The sequence below is a fragment of the Psammomys obesus genome, unplaced genomic scaffold, assembly GCF_907164565.1.
Source record: "Psammomys obesus unplaced genomic scaffold, mPsaObe1.curated_primary_1811, whole genome shotgun sequence".
Taxonomy (NCBI): Eukaryota; Metazoa; Chordata; class Mammalia; order Rodentia; family Muridae; genus Psammomys; species Psammomys obesus.
In genome coordinates this window covers 924,387-945,111 of record NW_026593931.1, presented here as the reverse complement: position 1 = coordinate 945,111, position 20,725 = coordinate 924,387, and the positions used below count along the sequence as shown (strand labels likewise).

Genomic DNA, 20,725 nt, shown 5'->3' with positions numbered 1-20,725 from the left:
TGCCACTCTGTCTTAGGCCTTCAAGAGAGCTGCCATGGGAACCTCCACCAAGCCATCCCACTTTGTCTCAGTCCTGAGAGATGGAAGCTGCGAGGAGCCCATAGGCAGCGACCGTTCCTTCCAGACTCAGTGGCCCTACCAGGAACACCAGAAAGGGCCTTACCATCAGGATCACCTCTGGGGACAGAATGTACTGAATTGGGGTCTGTGTCCTCTTCTGTTCGGGATCGAGGTAGCAACTGCGGACGCTGGGGTATTTCTTTAGGCATCTCTGGGGAAGGTGAGACCTGGGCTCTGTCAGGCGGCAGTGTGGATAGAGTGGGATGACTGCTGGACTGCTCTGGGTCCTCACGAGGGCTGTCTGTGGCCAGAGATGGGCTGAGACCAGCCAGGCCCGATCTAGGCAGGGGTACAGCACCCTCCTGCACAGCACTGCGAGGAGTGGCCTGGGCATCAGGAATAAGGTTTTCTTCAGGCCCTGCCCTGGCTTCAGCCTCCTTTTCCTGGACAGGGAGACCAGGTCTGGCTGGGGATATCGTGGGCAAGCTGTCCAGCCTCCCAGGACCACCTGCTGCTGGTGGCTCAGTGACCACTATCTCTTCCACGTCTTCCTCCTCTTCCTCATCCATGTCCTCTGTCACTCTTCTGGCTTTGGCTTGCACAGGGGCTGGGGGACCCAGGGCAGCAGCTGCCGTGGGTCTGGGGAGGGCAGCTGGCCAGAGGGTTGCTCGAATGGATGACGGTGGTAGATTCCCACCTCCCAGAGAAGCAGGGGGGCCCTCTGCACCTGCCTGAACCTCACTCACCATGGCCACAGTGGTTTCTGCCTCGGCCACCTCCTGGTCATAGCTGTAGGGGTCTTCATACTGCCGCCCAGAGTCACCCTCCTCAGCATCTGAGAAGTTCCCATTACAACCAGGAAGCTGGTAGCAAATGAGCTCACCACCAGCATCAGGACAGTGGCAGGCCTGGCAGGGTGAGAGGTGGACGGTGTGGCCGGCGGGGTACTTCCGGCCAGTGTGGACACAGCCCACCTGGCCACACTGTGGGCAGCTGTCAGCTACCACCATGGCCTCAATGCAGTTGGGTGGCAGCTCGGGGCACAGCATAAACTGACAGCTGATCTTGCCACCGCCTGGAGGGCAGGAGCACTCGGTGCTGCCAAAGTCCACGAAGTAGGACTGGCCAGCTGGCACACGGCCATCCACAAAGCCTCCCTGTACGCAGTCGTAGTACTGGTAGCCTTCGCAGGCACAGCCCTGCTGCACACAGGTAGCACAGCAGGCTCCTGGCTCCAGTGCCTCCTCGATGCAGTTCTCCAGCGGTGGACACTTGGCACCTGTGCAGTCCTGCCACGGCACTGCCATGCCTGGGCTCGGAGTCAGGGTCGTGACCAGAGCCAGTGCCAGCCACACTGCCGCGGGCTCCTGGAGCAGCATCATGTCTCTAGAGGCCCTAGGAAGATAGGAAGAAAGTCTGTCACACCAAGGACACACACGGAGAGGGAGGAGGGGCACACCCCGGCATGTGTACACACAGCACACAGCCATCTCTACCTCTAGGCATGCCCTTCTACCCTCAGGCATCCCTCAGTCCTGCTCTCTCTCATACACAGAAATGCACATGCAGGGAAGAGGCAGGAATGGGAGCGTGTGTCACTCAGGTGCCACGGATGCTGAAGCAATGTGGCTCTACATCTGTATACTCTGGGTGACTTCAGCCCTCTGAGTCATCTAGCCCAGTCTCTCTCGCATACACACGCTCAGGTAAAGGTAAGGGAGTGCGCATGAGTGCATGCTCGTTCAGTCTGTCACTGTGACCTCACCCTGCCCAGTCACCCAGACACACTCATAGGTCATCCTGCACACATACTCCCATTTCCAAATCTGCACATAGCAGAACAGTTTTCTTCCCCCAAAACACTTGGATGCACTCCCAGACACGGCTGCTAGTCAGGGGGTGTAGTGAGGGGTGCCGGGCAGGCACAGGCCCCCTCCAGGATGACACAGCCATTTAACTCTGTGTATACTGCACCCCCAGACCTCAGACTCCAGAGCTTAAGCTCATCCATCCCATAAGATCCTGGGAATTCCAGGTCAACCTGGGATGCTCCTGCCATCTCCTCACAGCATCTCACTGCCTCTGTCCTATCTATCCCCAAGACCAGCTCTCACTGCTGCTCCAAGGCACACCCCCACCTTCCTGCTTAAAGCTCAGCTTATCCATCTCTCCACCATGCCTCTCTGTCTTTCCCTGGGACACCAGGGTGATCTGGGAGCCACTTCCATACACACAGCCTGTCTGGCTTCCATTACCGGCAAGAAGAGGCCAGTCCCCCCAGCCATGCTCAGCACTGGCAGTATTCCCCCCGCCAATCAGGGATGCTGCCCGGAGCCTCCACACTCCCATTCCTGCTCTTCTCAAAGTCTTCCACAACCGCTCAGACGCCATTTTTCCACCAAGCCTCACTGCTACAAAAGTTACAGGTCCCCAAAGGCACAGTGACTCAGTGTCAGGCCATTCCCTAGATAGCACATGAAAGGATGCTCTCACACCATCAGTTCTTTCTGACAGCGCCTGTTTGATATGTGAGCATGCACACGTGTGTGTGTGTGTGTGTGTGTGTGTGTGTGTGTGTATACGTGGATGCGCACATGTATGTGCATGTGTGGTTTGCCTGTGTGCATCTGTGTGCACACATGTGGATTTGCCTGTGTGTGTGTGTGTGTGTGTGTGTGTGTGTGTGTGTGTGTGTGTTTCTGGGGGACACATATGTACACATGTGTATACATTTGAGTGTTTCTGTTACACATGTGTATTATGACAAAAGACAACCTCAGATTTCATCCTCAAAAATGCTGTCCCCCTCCTTTGAGACAGGGTCTCTCCCTGGGCTAGAACTCGACAGTTAGGTTAGACTAGCTGGCCAGTGAGCCCTAGGAGCTCCTCCCATCTGCCTCCTCAGACCTACAGTTACAGGGACGTGGTACCAAGCCTGGAATTATTACATGGGCTCTAGGAATTGAACCCAGGTCCTTGTGCCTACCTTATTGAGCGGGCAAGCCCAGCCCTGTTTTTTATCTTTTAGAAAATACAGCCAAGTATAGTCTCTGGGCCTTAATATTTGTCCTTTTTTTAAAATTCTTTTATGTATTATTTATTTAGAGACAGGTCTCACACTGTAGTCACAGCTGTCCTTGAATGCAAGAGAAGCCTCCTTTCTCAGCCTCCTAAACATGGCCGTAGTTATGGGTCTGCACCACCACAGCCAATTCTCACTTCAAACACTAAGAAGATGGCAACTTCTTGAAGGTCTGTGGTGGGAAAGAGGAGTTCAAAGAGCACTGAGCTTTCCAGAGAATGGACATGCTCGGGCCGCCCAGCTCCCTCCAAGTCAGGCAGGGTAAATATGGCCTGTCAGCATGGCCTGAGCCCTGAAGGCAGCGATGAAATAATGGCAGGCTAATTTCCACCAGCTGCGGCCACCAGCTGACTGGGAATCTATGCTAAGTATGTCCGGGGACTCAGGGTTTGTCAGCCAGTAAGATGAGCCACCTGGCTGAGCTCCCAGAGCTGAAGGCCCTGGGGGGAGGTGGTAAGTGCCCACCTGTGCCAGGCACTCTTTAAAACAGTAAATAAAGAGAGACGTTGGTAAGGCTCAGGTTGAGAAGTCTGCTGTCTTGAGAAGTCAGGGAAGGCTTCTGACAGGAGGTGGCATCTGACTGAGACTCGATAGCTTTCTGGAGGCGAAGTGCTTCAGGCTCGGGACAGCACAAGCTTGAAGCAAGAGCAGCAGGAGGCAGATGAGGAACTCCAGTGGAGGGGAGGGGGGAAGTTGGGAGGAGCTGGCAACAGGTGAGGAGGGAAAGAGTGGTCAAAGCAGGTAGGCTTCCCCTGGGTGAGTGAGGGACATGTGGTCTGCCAGCAGCCTGGGGCATGACAACGACCCTGTGCACACCCTGTGTTGAGAGCAGCACAAAACAGACAGATACCATGAAGATCGGGTCCATGGAGTTTGTAGACAGACAGGATTTAGTCAGGCGGGGAAAGGAGCAAGGGTTTTGGAAGCCTCCAAGAGGAAGCCACAGATGGAGGGCTATGGATATTCTGAGGGATGTGAAGTCCTATTTGGGCCAGGCAGGGTTTGGGAAGGCAGGTGGCATACTATAAAAATGACACTGGAAGAGGGAGCCTGTGCCTATGCCAGGTACTACAGAATCTGAGTGATCTTTGGAGCCCTGAGGGCTCACCCCAACTGACTAAGTCTCCACCCTTCCAGAAGCTGACAGAGTAGAAAGAGGAAGGAAGATCCAAGCAGCCTCCAGCCTCCACAAACCTGCCTTGAACTCCACAAGCCTCCAAGGGCTTCTTTACATTCACAAATGATGTGCACCAGAGTAAGGGGCTCAATCACCTGTAGCCAGGGTCCCCCCCAGTTTCCCCTGTGAGCCCCACCCTCCAGAGGTGAGGTAAAAATAAGACATATGCTAGAGCAGCACCATGTGAGGACAGCTCCATCCGGTGTGTCCTGAAGCCACCACGTTACAAGGCACCACATACAGCTGGCACACACTCCACACTCAAGGAGCACCGGGCTGCTCTGTGAGTTCATGGAGCTCCTGTGAAAGTCACTATCTGGCTGTCTGACCCCAGATATGCTGCTCAGGGCCAGAGAGGCTGGACTCTGCTGCGACCCCATCTTGGCTTTCGGCTTTCTGTCCAGTCAAAGAGAGAGACAGAAAGGCTGGGGTGTCCACTCCTTGCTTGTTTTCCTCTTTCCATCTGGTATACTGTGGCAGTTCTCCTTTCCCCATGGCCACAGCTCCTGTTTCCCCACTCTCCCTCCTACTGTCATAGCCATTGTTGGCTCCCCCTGGTTGCCCCTTGTCCTCCAGACCCAGGTGGCCACTGCTCCCTTTTTGTCCTGCCTGCACCTCTTGATGCACCCCACAGGATGGAAAGCAAGGACCAAGCGTATCTTCAAAATGGAGCACCAAGTGGGAGGGTAGAAACGAGAACAGAAACACAGTCACTGCGGCAGCCCAACATGTGCAAAGCAAGAGTGTTCCTGAAATAGAAGGACACGCACTGAGGGAGCTGGGGACTGGGCCAGCCTTGCTTGCTTCCCAAGCACGAGGACCTGAGTTTGATCCCCAGCACCCTCTAAGAATCTAGGTGCAGCCACACATGCCTGTAACCCCAGCACTGAAGAAGAGGAGACAGGAGGATCCCTGGGGCTTGCTGGCCAGCCATCCCAGCTGAATCACTGAGCTCCAGGTTCAATGAGAGACTGTGCCTCAAAAAGTAATGTGGAGAGAGAGGAAGACACCCATTGCTGACCTCCGGCCTCCATACACATGCACACTCACAAATGTGCACACACATATACCACATGGACACACAATTTTTTTTTAAATTTTTAGAAAACGCATGCCTTGACTTCACCATGGACCGGTCCTTATAGGTAGGGGCCCACTCAGCAAAGTCCCCTCTCCAAGGGCACCCAATGAAGACACCTCTCCACATCCTTCTCATACAGGCCCCTGGGTGAGCAGGATGCCCAAGAGGAACAGGTCTTTGACATAGCAGTCACAAGTGCACCAGGACATTGCTTAGACTTCTTCTTCTGTGACTGGGCACGGCTCCACCTTGTGTCCTCACTGTTCCCCGACCCTCCACAAACCACAGTCATCTAGTGAAGTGATTGACAAGTTAACCTCCGCACGGCTGCATGACTCTGAGCTGGCCAGGGCACTGGAATGCTAGAGTGGCCCCCGGAAGGCATACTATTGCTGCCATTTTAAAACTGGGGTCTGACCCATTGAGAACAATGACCTCCCTGCAGCAGTCCACAGAAATCTCCCTTATCCTGTAGGAAAGCACCCTGGATCCCTGGGGGATGCCTGAGACCTCAATCACCTCCAAATCCTGCACACACTGTACTTTAGACGGAAGCACCCTCACCAGCAAGCCACCTTCCTCCTTTACTGCAAACCTTCCTCCTTCCCCTTCAGAGAGCACTTCATGCCTCTCTTTGCCATATCTATTAGCACTGTCAACTCTTCTGTCAGCACTTCTGTGCTTTGTGGCCATGATTAAGTAGCATAGGACCACTTAAAGACCACATAACAATGCCACAGCCTACTAAGTGACTAGCCAGAGGGCAGCAAACACAGCATGGATCCTCTGGACAGAGCGGCTCAGGTCCCAGGCAGGAGGGCACTAGATGTCATCACTTGCCCCAGAATTCACACCATTTCAAACCTGTGATGCTTATTTCTGAGATTTTCTACTTGGCATTCTGGACCACAATTGGCCGTAGATGATTAAGCTGTGGAAGAGGAAACCGTCAACAAGGAAGCATTTCTGCATGAGACTCAGTTCCATACTAAGAGAGGCTTTTGCTTCTCCAGTTCTGACAGCTTTCTGATTCTGACCAGAAGAGGCCTGCTAGAACTAGGAAATAAAAACCCAGGGATTTCAAAACAGCCATGAACATTAGTTTAGGGTAAGTACGCCCCTGCGATCTTTAGGACAAATTCATTTGCTGTGTATCTGAAATCCTGTTTTAACCGGCAGCCTGCTCTGGATGAGCAGCTCTGGATAAAAGACTCAGCCTGGTGCTGTATGCCTAAACACTTCTCAAGCATTTGGCCCTCCAAGTACAAACAGCTGGGCTGATAGCAGGGAAGCAAACATGCAAGCCCTTCTCACTGGCTAGGCAGAAACAGTTCAACCTGGCTAGGGAGCCACCCTGAGGCTGCCAGACCCATCCCTACATCCAACCAGAGGACAACACAAGCCAGCAGCCAGCAGTCTGTACACAGCTCCACCCATGGGACTTAGTGTTAGGGTACCGAACTGTCCACACTGCCTTGAACTGCCCTGGCCTACCTTAGCCTCACTAGCTCTCTGTGAGATTTGAGAGCTCCCAGTCATGATTCTACAGACTTGGGCTTCTCCTTTGTCTCTCCATGTCACCCCGAATAGCCTGAAACTCACTGTGTAGACCAGGATAGCCTTAAACTTCAGGGTAATTCTTCTACTTTGTCCTCTTTACCCTCTACTCAGTAGCCACTGTGACTAGCCACTAGTCACCCTCAGCGTGTCAGTCTCCTCAGATCCAACCAACAGCCTACAGCTCCTCAAGACCCTCAGTGCTGAGAAATGTGCCCCGTGTCCCCCCACTGGCCTCAAGTCTAGAATATGGACATGTGTATGTGCTTTGACAGACTGAGCTCCTAAGGACAGGGAGAGAAGAGATGGACTAGGGTCTCAGGCTCAGTGTACACCAGGCCCCCAATGGAGCCTGAAGGGGAAGGGCCCCAGAGCTCAGCCCTTAGCCTACCAAAGACAGCGAAGAGCTACCTTACAGCATGCCAAGATAGGAAACACCTGCCAGCCCAGAACAAGCAGCTGGAGAAGGTACAGGTGAGTCATTAGCAGCCAACACTTGACAACTAAGGTCTCCAGGTGAGAGGGAACTGTAGTCACGCAGAGCCACACACAGTGCACACACAGACAAAGCAAACACATGACCCACACAGACCCACACACACGAAGACACACAGAATACATACACACACAGACACACAGACACACACAGAGAGACAGACACACAGAGCTAAATGCACACACACACAAACACACACACACTGAGGCATACAGACACACATACAGAAGCAAAATCACTGACAATGGCTTGGTTCTAAAATTGTCCAGAACTTACTTTTAATGCACATATTATTCTGGGTTCACCTGACGCCCAGAAAGCTAAGATCATGTCTATTAAAACTAATCCAACATGCCCACCCTCACCACTGCATGCCGCCCACTGGCAGAGAGGCAATTAAAGACAATCCACTTATCCTAAGAATGGAATGCCACCAGCTTCATCAAGGACATTCTGGCACAAGCAGATGCCCCTTGAGGACATGATACCCAATGACAAGATGGTCAAAATGGACACTCACTAAAGAGTCCATTTATAAAACTAGATAAAGCAATCGGACTCAGACAGAATGCACAAGGATGGGTGCAGGACACAGGAAGGGAGCCAGTATTGACTGGCCAGAGCTTCTGTTCAAGATTAGAGTCTAGAGACAGAAATGATGACATCTGCACAGCACTGTAGGTCCTCTTAATGACACTGAACCACACACTCAAAAATGATCAAAAAGTTATGTGCATATTTACCAAAATTAAAAAAAAAAAAAAAACAACCCTCACACATGCACTCCTAAGCCAAAATCCAAAAGAGAGTGATTAAGTCACAGCGAGGAGACAGGGAAGACCTGACAGGAAGCAAGCACTGCCCATGAAGCCTGCCCTAAGCAGTAAGCTTCCTGGCAGCCAGTGCCAAAAGGGAAATCAGAGGGTGACCCGGGCACTCCTCATCTGATAAAAGGAAGTCATTAGTTCACTGGGAAAATAAGCTTGTTCTTGGCACAAGCCATTAGTCAGGAGCTTAGCAGTTGGTGAGGTTCATACTCACTTGACTTCCTCAGCACAGACACACTGCCAGATAGCAGGCTGCAAGGCCCAGACACAGCTATTTCATTTAACTATAATTCACTGATGAGGACCCACCATCAGAGAGTACCTCCCCACCTCACCCCCATCAGCCCTGTGCCAGGTGCCAATACAGGACAGTGAACAAGAACAACAGTAGTCCTCTCTCTAGGACACACCTAGAACTTTGTCATCCCAGAACTTTGGAAACTGTGCACAAAATCATGAGTTCAAAGCCAGCCTGGGCTACATAGTGAGATGACTACTACAAAAAAAATAACAACCAGAAAACAAACATAGAGTATGCATGGATATGTGTGTATGTGAGAGAGAGAGAGAGAGAGAGAGAGAGAGAGAGACTGAGACTCGTATGGAACTAATAACCTAATGTAGAAAAAAGGCAGGAAAGAAATCAGTAATACAGTCTGGGCATTGTGACAGAGAACTAGACACACCCTTGGTAAAAGAGGACAAAGAAGGCCAAAGAGGTGACATTTCAACTGAGACTCAGAAAAGAAAAATGTGCGTGTGTGTGTGTGTGTGTGTGTGTGTGTGTGTGTGTGTGTGCTTGCGTGCGTGCGTGCGCACAAGCACGCATGCAAGCACGCACACGCACAGGTATCCAAAGGTCTGGGGGATGACAATGGGCAGAGGAAATGCATATGCAAAGGCCCCAGAGCCTGAGTTGGTCTAGCACACTGTGAGTGGCATGCAGGCAGTCAGGTGACAAGGGAGAGAAGCAATGGAAAGCACACCTCAGTCACACAGGTCTCGTGTGTGGGAAGCTCGGCAGAGCCCTCGGCATGCACTGCTCTGAGTAAGGGCACTGGATAATAGCATGCTTGGAATTCAGAGAAGATGCACACATCCCCTTCCAAAGTCTGAGGACAATCCCAGTCCTAGAAAGCAGGAAATCTAGAAAAACCTAGACTGCCAAGTGGGCATGTCCAACCTCCAGCCTGCAGGACACATGGTTCCAGCAGATCTGTGAATGTAGCCCACACAACTGTAGGCGACAATGGCAAAAGGCTGGACACCCCTATTTATAGAATGAGGCAGGAGGCAGAACTAGGAGCCGTGCCTCCCTGTTGCCAAGTCTCTGGAAGAAGGGTCTGCAGAGCCACAGTGCCTTCCAGTGACAGCCATGTCCTCTTGATTCATGGAAGTGGTGCCACCCACGGCTCTGCCCTCCTGCTCCACCCCAACACTGAAGCACATTTTGTACATGTGCTTTTCCTCCATAAGACATTTTTCAAAAGAAAAGGAACCAAGTCATTCAGAAAAAGGTAACAAAAGAAAGAGGGCAGGGAACTGGGGAATAATGGGAAAGAACGTGAAGCCGCACACGACTACCAACCACCATCAAGTATGGCTTCTATCTGAGGTGCTACTTCCTTCCTTTCCTGGGACCCAAAGTTAGAACACGGGATGGTGTGATTGGTCACAGACCATGCCTGGCTGTACAGAGGGACTCAGGGAAGGGTCTGAGGTCCACTGGGCACAGAACTTGAGCAAGGGGCAGGCCAGAAAGTGTTGTTAAGGCTGAAGACAGTGAGTGAAAGGGGATGGGGCACCCACCCACCCAAAACCATGGGAATAGAAGGAGGGAAATGCTGAGTCCAAATCCAAGTCATGAAACAAATCAGTGCCTCAGAACCAGGCACGGTGGCACACGTCTATGGTCCAAGCCACTCGAGAAGCTGAGGCAGGAAGAATGCCGCAGTCCAAGCATTTGCCAGCCTGGGCTATGTAACAATAAACTAAGTCTTAAAACAAAACAAAAAAACAAAACCTGGATAAGTTCGCTTGGCCCCATGTGGGACTTGGGGTACCAGGCAGCTCCTCACTCACCCTCCAGTCCCTGGGCTTTTCTTCAACAGGGTGAGGTCATGAGAATGTTGGAAAAACAAACTCTCAATGGAACAGTCAGGCTTCGCCCTCCCTTCCCACTCCTCCCTAAGAAATAAAAGAATAGAATTCTGCCAAGTGTCGGGTGAGGGCTGACCCTTGGGTTCATGGGTATGAACTGCTAGTCTCATAACCAGGACAAGCAGGTGAAAAATTAAACAGCTTAACACCCAGCACTCCTAATTAACCTTCGAGAAAAGAAAATGTTGCTTTTGGCTCTGGGCTGCTCCATCTTTGCCTTCCCCTGTTACTAGCCTACAAAGCGGAAGCAGTCCCAGGGTGGAGCAGTGAGAAGAGCTTGCCTGCGCCAAGGCTGATCTCAGCATTCATACCTGGGGCTCCATCCAGCCTACGACTGTGCACCCTTGACCTCCCTGTGGCTAGCTGAAGGTCCTGCCTACCTGGGCTGTCTCCACTGATCCCTCCTGGCGGGCTCTGCAAACACTGAACCTCTGTGGGACACAAAGGATGGAGGAGACTACCCAGCACACCCCCCTTTCCAAGAACAGCCTCTGGACTACCTACTGGGGCCCACTCTGCACTTGAAGCTAACTGAAAAGCCAAACCTTGCAATGAGCTAACTCAAGCTAACTCCAATCAGTCTGTCACTGGCTCCCAAGTCTTAACAGGCATACAAACATATTCTGTGGAGACAGAGAATTCTGCCTGGCCTCCCAGCTGAAATTAAACACTCCAAGGATCGCTTTTTGAGCTCTTATCCTTATTCCAAGCCATCCATCTCTCCCAAACTGTCTCCCTCTAGAGTCCTTCTAAGAACTAATTCCTACCATACTAGAAGATTCTCCCTGGTTCCCAAACCCTCCTCTTAGCATTACCCCAACCAGGGATATTTTTCCTCTGCTTTTGCAGCCCATAATCCCATCCCATGCTTAAGGCCAAGCCCAAAGAGTTTGGAAGTGGCTAAAGGGGGAGTGGGTAGATAGGTAGTGGCTGGATGGGTACATGGATGTACGGATGAATGGATGAGTGACTGGGTAGGTGGATAAATGGATGCATGGATGGATGCATGGATGGATACATAGATGAATGGTTGGATGCATACATGCATGGAGGAGTGACTGGATGGATGGATAGATGGATGGATGGATGGATGGATGGATGGATGGATGGATGGATGGATGGGAAAGTGGCTGAGTGCCTGAGGAGGTGGGTAGATGGATGAATGGATAAGTAGATAATAAGTGGGTACATGGGTAATAGTTGGATGGGTGGGTATATGAATATATACATGAACTTATCAAAAAAAAAGAATAAGTAAGTGAATGCTAGTGAACAGATCATGGGGAACTGGGCAGGTGTGTTGTTGGCAAGTGAGGACAAGAGAATGGCAAGGTAGATAGATTCATGAGTGTCTCAGTAAGTTTGTGGGTGGCAAATGGGTGGATGAGGAGGTGGGAGACAGAGGTGGGTAGTGGCTGGGTGGGTGAGGAGATGGAGGATAGGGGAGGTGGTGGTTGGTGCATCAGTATGGAATGAATGGAGTCACCGGCCAGTGGACAGTGGCTGTATGGATGAAGATAAAGACCCAGGCTTGCCCATGGACGTCACAGAGCAAGGGAAGTCCTGAGTCAAAGTTCTTTATTTCCCCCAGCACCGCACAGACCAAGGCCTAAGGCTCCACCACTGGCCAGCACCTCAGACAGCTCCCTGCCCTGGGGACCATCACCAGAGCTCAGGCCCTGGAGACAGACTGGCCCAGCAGAGATCCCAGCTGAGTGACCTCCCCTGCTTTGTGTCCAGGTGGGAGGCTATGGCTCTCTGAGCTCAGTCCCCTGCCTGCTGCATGGAACCACCACTATCCTCACTAGAGACTGAAAGTAAAATAAAATGGAAAGCCTTTTGACAGAGGCCAGAGTGAGACAGCACAGACAGGGCCCCTCAAAATTTCCATCCTATTAAAAGATTGTTTTAAAAATTGCTCCAGGCCTTGAAATTGGAATGTGTCTCCCCCTCCTCCCATTATAAAACCAGGAAAAACCCTGAAATCTAAAGCAGACACAGACGGTAGAAGAGAAGACCTTGCTGCCCACTCCGCACTATGGCATCAGACGCCAGAAGCCGTGCAAGGCTGGAAGCCAGTGTGGCTCATCACACTGCCAGGCAAGAGCTGAAAAAAAATCCAACACTGTAGAATCCAAGCCTCTGAGAAGGGCCAGCCCATCTCTTCCTAGAGAAAGAGGTGGCTTTTGGAGGATGGGGTTGGAGGCAGCATGGCTCCCACAAATTGCAGGCCCAAAGAGCCAACTGTGTTACACCCACACATCTGTGGGGGAGAGGGAGTCCCCCCAGGACTGGGTCAGGCTCTCAACTGCCCTGGCTTCCTCTGTGCTTAGGTTTTTCCTTCTTTCTTGGGGCCTTTTTTGGGAGAAACCTGAGGATTATTTCTTTTCCAGGGTCATGTACGTATATGTGACAGGCTCCCCTCACCTGGCCACTTCCCACCTTTTCAGAGTAAGAGCCAGCCTTCCAGCCCTAGCTGAGGGGCATAACCATTACCCTCTCCCCAATATGTCCTGCCTCCCTCTGCCCAGACCATACAGCCTTCTGGGTCCTTTGGTGACTGCCTGGATCTCTGCACCCATTTCCTCAGCTGCCAACACAGGTGGACAGAGAAGCCAGCCAAGGGAGAGGGAAACTGGCCTCTCTGCAACTCCCAAGGGCCTTTGCCAAGCAACAATTTATTGGCGCAGACCTAGAATTAGGGTTTTTCTCAAGACTGCCAGAGATACAGGTGGAGTGCAAAATCCAGCAAGATCTGGTCCAAGCCGTGGTACAACCATCAGGCCAAGGGTCTGAGAAACACTACCCCCCACCTTCCGCCTGCCAAGACAGTCAGACACCACTGCGGAAGCAGAGACGAGGAATCAGGACCAAGCTGGGTGCTACTGAAGATGGGGCTCAAAATCAAACCCGTGGGTGCTAGGCAACTCAAAGCAGGTGACCCAGGGTCCCAGCAATATTCTTCCCTGCAGGAGAACCCATCCCCTGCAACCCTGTGAGGATTAGGAGGTGGTGCGGAGGCTGAAGAACCCAGTGACTCACTGCAGAGGACCAGGGATATCACCTGAGGAGCCTGGGCATCTGCCGTGCAGAGGATAGAGGTACTGCCTAAGGAACCCAGGAACAAAGAGGGTCTTCCACGTGAATGTGTGTGACTCTGTGGGGGTGGGCAGGAGGAGGGAGGGAGGAAGGAGAGAGCCTACGTTGAGTGTAGGAGTCTGTGCTGGGTGTGAAAGTACACTGACTGAGCATAAGTGTTTTCAGAAACCTATATGTGGACCTGTGTGTGAGTGCCTATGAGTGTGTGTCTGTGTATATCAAAGAGTCGGGGGATATCTCAGTGGTTAAGTGCACTTGCTGTGTTCTTCCAGAGAACTCAGGCAACATCAGGCCTGAGTCACAACCGCCTGTAACCCCAGATCTGACACCTCTGGCCTCTGACCTCCCAGGGCAACTGCACTCGCACGCATGCACACAGGAACACACATAATTAAAATAATAAAAATACATTTTTAAAAGGAGGAAGTGTCTGTCTTTGGGTACATGTGAGTGTGGGTATGTGTTCCTGTGTGTTTTCTTGTGTGCACATGTGTGTGTGCATGTCGGAGACTGGAGCACATTGGCAGGTTGAGTTCACAAAACAATCTATGTGTTGGGACCACATGTCCTGATGCACTGATTCTTGGGGCTCAGGAGGACCTCCCCTTTGGCTACCTACCTTTTCACATGCACTACACTCTGTTCTGGCTATCTATCTGTCTATCTGTCTGTCTATCTCTATACATACACACACACATAAACACACACACCTCTCCCTGGCTCATCTCACTGACCTTAGAATCAGTTCTCAGAATATACCTCAGACTCATGAGAACTTGCAATGGAGGGTGCTCAGGGGTCCCAAAGGTTCCCTACAGCAATGCTTTTCTGATGTGTTTCCAGGCTGAGAGAACACTAAAATCAGAACTTTCTAGATCTTCTGATGATCCCTTGGATAAAAGTCAGGGCTGGACATTCAGGCTAGGGGTCACAGGTAGGGGACAGTGGTCGCTGGAAGCACCATGGACCATAAGGCCAAAGATCAATTTGACAATGACACCTCAGCAACCAGAGGAGTGAAAAAGCAGACAAGAGAGAAGCCACCATTCAGTGCTGCTCACCTGCCCAGCATGTGTTGCAGTGGAGAGGAGGGCAGGGGGAGGTGACATACATATTGTGACCATCCTTCTGTCTCCATCAGCCCCGGGAGGGGCCTTTTCCACACATTCCACATACAGCCCGGCCCTCCTCATACTCCAGAGCCTCTTCCCACATGCAAGCCATCCTTGGACCCAAGGGTCAGCAGAGCCAGGAAGGTTGTCCCCACCTCAGGGTGAGCCTGCTGAACCCCAGTTGGATGAGAGACCTGTGGGAACCAGGTCCGCCTCAAGCAATGTCCTCTTGTGGATTCAGCACATGGTGCTCAGTGCCCCAGCCCCCACACCAGAGGCTCCCACCATCCCCTTGGCCTCTGCCCAGTACGGGTGGGTGGCACCATTTCCTCATCAGCTGGAAGACGTGGGTGGGAACCCTGGCCAAGGACAATACAGTCAGGCTCCCACCCGGAGGAAGGAAGCAACCTTCCCCTAGACCTGCACTTTCTCTGCAACAATCAGCCCCCATGCAGAGGCATTTCTGTACTGTTTCCAGGTTACAGTAACTTCGAAGACAATGGCTGTAAATGACGCACGGCCTGAGCCTCAAGAGACCCTGGGAAAAGACAAGCCGGTAGCACCCACCACTGAAGACTTGGAGGTGGACAGAGCTGGCTCCCGCCCATTCTTCCTCCTTAGTGTGACACCAGAGATCATGCCTTCTCAGAGTCTGAGTCCACCTGCCCTGTCACCTCAGAGTTCTGGCCTTGTCCCTCCCATGTTCAGAGTATTCTGAGATGCCTGTCACTGGCTTTTTGCTGAAAACTGGGGGGGGGGGGGGGTCTGCATGCCCAGGTTCTATCTACCTCCCTCTCATGATCGATCCACTCACCAAAAGAAGCCAGGCTTTCTCAGGGTCCCCATCTCTCTTATTCTCTCTTCCCCCTAGAAATGGTGGTCCCACCCTGTCCAGGAAGCTCTCCAGCTCCCTGAGGCTCAGCTGAACCTGGCTGCCTCACGGGTCAGATTCCGAGGCCTCTGAACTGCCTGCATTCTCCTCCAGATTGACCGTGTACCTACACTGTGTGTGCTGCATCCCTTGACCCTCAAGACTGCCACAGGACATCTTGTCTTCCTCTCCTCTGTGCATCTGCTTTGGCAAGGAATCTTGGGGAGCTAACTCATGAGCCCAACTCCAACAAGCGCCTCCCTGGACTTTCCCACAAAATGCCCACTAGACTCTCAACCATTCTTAAGTGTGGCCACAGCCTACCAGTTTTCACTGCCCCCCACTGAGGCCCCCATCCTACGGTCTCCATCCACCCTTTTAGTATGCAGAGCCTCCCCTCACCCCTGCCACCAGGTTCTAGCCTGTTGGAAGCTTTCAGGAGCTTTCAGGCCTCAGGAAGGGAGCTGGACCACTGTGGGCCCAAATGATACAAAGATTCTGATCTATCATCAGGGGGCCCCTGGGTCTTGTGCCGGCTTCCCCTTTCCCTCACTCTATGTCTGATCCAGGAGGAATCCCAGCATCTCCACCTTCAGTTGAGCCCAGAGTCTCATCACTTTTCATTTCCAACATGACCACCTTGGTCGCAGCTCCAGCTTCTCACTATAGTAGGAGGTAGGAGGTAACCTAGCGGAAGGAGGAGATAACATCAATGTCACCTCCAGCTTGCCTTGCTGGCCACAGCCATGGAGATCTTGTATCTCATCTAGAGCTCTGCCTGACCCATTGGGATCCCCTCAGTGTGGCACCTCCAGTGGCCGGGCCGCCCAACTCCATGACTGTCCACCTCCATAACCCTCAGTCATGGGGTGAGAACAGGTCTCATCCTGCAGCTGGTTCTGGTCACGTGTTCCTGACAGGCCTTCTGTCTGAACGTCTCTCCTGGCAGCAGCACCTAGGCGGAGGTCCCTAATGCTGAGCCTACCCTCAGTCCCTGTCCTAGGCGTCCTAATCCACCCCTTGCACAAGGGACCTGTGTACCATCTGCCCCCCCCCGTACCAAATCAAGCTCTGTGATGGGTCACTGTGTTATCCTCAACACTCAGAAGCATTCCACACACAGTGGGTGCCCTGGGAACACTGGCAGAATGAAGGTGTGTCTTCTCTGACAAAACTGAGAAGGATTGCAATACCCACCTTACAGTAAGGAAACCGAGGCTTAGATGCTGAGTGGATCAGCAAGACTGAAGAAGCACAATATTTGGGCAGCGGAGCTGTGAACCTCATGAGAGGCCAAGAGGGATTTTTTTTCACACCAGCTTCTCTCATGCAAGAGTGGGGTCTGAGCCAGCCCCCTGAGCTGGGCTATGTGCCTAGGACCAAGTGAGGACACACGCTCCCATCTAAATGCCAAATGCCCATTCCAGACAGGAGTGCACAGCCCAGGAAAGAAGGCAAGAGTAAAGAGGGAGGAGGAGGGGGAGAGAGGCGGAAAGGGGAAGGGTTTCCTTTTGCTCACTGGCTGGACTTTGCCAAGCATGACTTTGGCACCATACAATGCAATCACCGTGGAAACTTTCACAGGTCATTCCAGAGAAAAGTCGGTCTGTTCAACGAGGTCATGAATACAGGGATGTGTGCAGCAACTCCCAGTCATCACCCAACACTCACAAGTGAACACCTACTCACTGATGGCTTTCAGCTTTGTGTCAAGTTTGAAGGTTTATTTTCTGTGTCACTAGGGGTGGCTCCCGGGGCCTCGTGCACGCTAACCACAGGTTCTGCTACTGGCAGAACACTCCCAGCCTCTCCTGTATGTCCTGAGCCGACAACACTGACAAGGCCCCAAACCCCAAATATAATAAGGCATTCAGGGGGAAATCTGAATGCCTCTCTGGCACTGCCCCCTCCCAGGTGAGCACAGTTCACACCTTTCCTCTCTGGGTAGTGGCTGCTGCACATGCAGGCCCGTGTGAATGTGTGTTCTGATTTTACACACAGCAGCATGGCTACCCAAGTGGCAGCTCCTCGTTTTCTTCCTCCAGCAGACCTTCTAGATCTTTCCACATAACCTGCCCTCTAATTTTTACAGTTGCATAGTATGCTACAAAAGACTATGGTGGCCTCCATTTGACTGCCACATGTCAGGGAAAGCTGAGAGTCCGTTCCCCCACCCCCACCCCCCGCCGCAGGGCTGGCTCCTCATTTGCATGTATTTTCTCAGGCCTGGCTCTGAGGAGGGCTCAGCGGCCACATGGAGCCATTCTGAAGAGGTGTGAAGCCTCTGGAACTGGGATGAGTCCAGAGCATCTTTACATGGACCTGCATCTCAGGGCTTCCTGGTTCAAACTTCCAGGAACCTCTGGGGCATGTTAGCACACTCCTTTAATTGGAACACTAGGAAGGTAGAGGCAGGCAGATCTCTGGGAATTCAGGCCAGCCTGGTCTACATAGTGAGTTGAAGCCAGTCAGAACTACATAGCAAGATCCTGTCTCAAAAAGCAAAACAGAACAAACTAACAAACAAAAAAACCTCCAGGATTCAAACTCCCTGCTGCACACCCCACACCTTCTCTATCCCTACCATCCCCTTCCCACAAAAGCTCCACCTCCTCCCATTTCCTCCTTCACAGACATCAAAGAGAATCTCACCCTAGGCCCCTTGTACTAACTGTTACCATTGCTCCCATATCTCAGTTTAGAAATCCCTCCTCAAAGAGCCCCTAAGCCTAGGCTACAGAGTAAGGTCTAGCACAACCCTCTACATAGTGCATGCGCACACATGCTCCACCTGGGCATATGCCTGGCTGCCTTTCCCTCTTTCCACAGTATGTTCCTGTCTGATTCTCCACCCCCACCCCTCCAGTTAGGAAATCAGCTGCATGGCATCTGCTTCACCCTCCCGAGCTCCCCTGAGCTCCGCATGTGTACCTAGCCAGGACAAAATGCTAGACTGCCATCCCCACCTCCGCCTTCTCATTGAAAGCTCAGGAGCACTGGAAAACGCCAGAAATCTCTACTGTACAAAAGAGAAGATTGAGGCCCACAAAAGGAGGGGCAGAGACAGGCCCAAGCCTTAGCTCTAGACCATCTACCTAGCAGGAAATCTCCAAGAAGCACCAAGGAAAGTCCAGTGAATGATTGCTCCCCTCCTCGAGTCTCCTGAGCTGTGGACAGGCAGCCACATGTCACAGGGACGCTTAGCATACCTACAATCAGCCACATGCAGAGGAAAAGCATGGAAGACCATAGAAATTTCAGCTTAGAATAACAAGTAGCCACCACACCCTAACCCATCCATTCAGCAGCTGCCTGCAGGAACCTGAGTTTGGCTTTCGTGGTAGTCTGAGTCCCTCTCTGTGCGGTGTCTCATTTGCCAAGGCTAGCTCAGGGAATACAGGGTAAAAAATGCTCACCAAGGCCAGATGTCCAAGAGGATGCACCTGAGTGGTGCCATAGATTTACCTGGACTTTGTGAGCTCTTTGATGGCCATAGGAGTCACAGCAAAGGGAACTGTCATTATCATCAGACCTCAAAGGGCTATGTAGGCCAGGCTGTGTCTAATCTTACTCCTAAACCCTGTGTTCTGCTTTGCCCTAATCCCAAGGAGCAGTTTTCCTTGCCTTAGTCATGCCAGGAGCATTTATTGAGCACCTACTGTGTGCTATAAGCAAGACTCCAGAAACTTCACAGTCACAGACATCAGGGTCTCCCTTTCTCAGAATTCAATGCTAGAAGGTCAGAGAACTTTGCTCCAGGGAGCGAAAACTCTCCCTGGCTCGCTGAATTCTGTCTGAGCCTCCCTTCTCTGTCTATCAACCAGTATGGCTTCACAGAGTAGCTCTCAGGATCCGAAGAAGAAAAATGCTATGTGAGGCCTACCTCAGTTCCACCAGGAGCTCTGATGTTCCACCTGTGGGGACACCAGGACATCACCCCACAGACCAGCACAAAAAGTCTACCCAACTGCAAGGATCCCTGTAGATCTGAGCCCTGGACACTCCCACCTCTGTAGTGATGGAGGTACTGAATGGCAGGAGGCTTGCTAAAGGCCTGCCAGAGCTAGCCTGGATTTACCCTTGAGGAAGCAATGCATTCAAAGGGACACAGGCAGAAAAAGTCTCCAAAGGAGCCCAGAAGGAAGGCAAAGGTGTGTCTGGGCCATCCCTAACAGAGGCAGGCAAGCAGCACTGATTGAAGCACACCACAAATGCATGTGAATCCTTAGCCACCCGAGCTTGTATTTTTCAAGAAAAGACGGAAATCCGGACTTTTCTGTGAAAGCTGCCAGTTAGTAAATGCTGGCAGCTAATTAGATTTTTAAAAACAATAATAGCATATTGAAAGCCAAGCAAAACACGCAGAGCCAGTCACAGCCAGGGCTGACAGGTCTGCGCCTCGGAGTCAGATGCATTCTACATTCTAGATGGAGGTGTGGGCAGGAAGCCAAGGGGGTACCCGCCCTTGGCAACACCTCCCATCCTGTCTTTCCTCTTGGGGGTCTTGCACCATGCACACACACAGTTGGCACCTCTGGGAAGTGAGGCACAGAGCTCCGGTCATTCCATCACAAATATGCCTCAGCTTCACTCAGTGCCAAGCCCAAGGAGCCCTCTGCTGCCACTCAAGTTGCCCAGGCTCTCCTGGGGAAGGCTGGTTCAGCACCCTCTGAGCAACATCCACCCACATCACAAAAATCCTCTTTGTCTCTCTGGCCTGTCACAGAACACCTGCTGGCTCAGACCACCTTCTGACTGACCCAAGCGCCCATCAGCGCAAAGCAAATGGGCAAGATCTCAGGAGAGCAGAGGAAGAAGGGATAGACCCTTGCCTAGGAGACTGGGGTGAGAGAGGAGAGAAACAAGAGGTGGGGAGGAGCCAAGCCCACCCACCCCTGAAGACTGAGACCCCAGGCGCCCAGGCCACAACAAGAGTGAGCCAAGACTAACAGCAGCAGCCACCTCCTTCTCCCTATGCTGGGGCTCTCACTCACCAGACGAGCCACAGGCACTAGGGACCGTGATGCTGTTTGTGCACCTGAGTGTGGGGTCCCCTCTGTCTTCAGGTCTGTGTCAGACACAGGCCTGTGTGGGAGATGTGTATGAAACAGCAGATGGAGATAAGCATGGCATACTAACCAGTGTTGGGCCAAACTTTCACACACACACACACACACACACACACACACACACACACACACAC

The 20,725-nt window shown here is 52.1% G+C and overlaps 1 protein-coding gene across 2 annotated transcripts in view; it reads right to left on the bottom strand.

Moving 5' to 3' along the window:
* Fbln2 (fibulin 2) overlaps nucleotides 1-20,725 on the bottom strand; it is a 59,264-nt gene that overhangs the window by 38,022 nt on the left and 517 nt on the right. For both annotated transcript variants that reach the window (XM_055617526.1, XM_055617527.1), the window contains exon 2: nucleotides 164-1,455. In XM_055617526.1, the coding sequence (XP_055473501.1) occupies nucleotides 164-1,442 (1,279 nt within the window). In that variant the 5' untranslated portion in view covers nucleotides 1,443-1,455. The remainder of the gene's footprint in view (nucleotides 1-163; nucleotides 1,456-20,725) is intronic.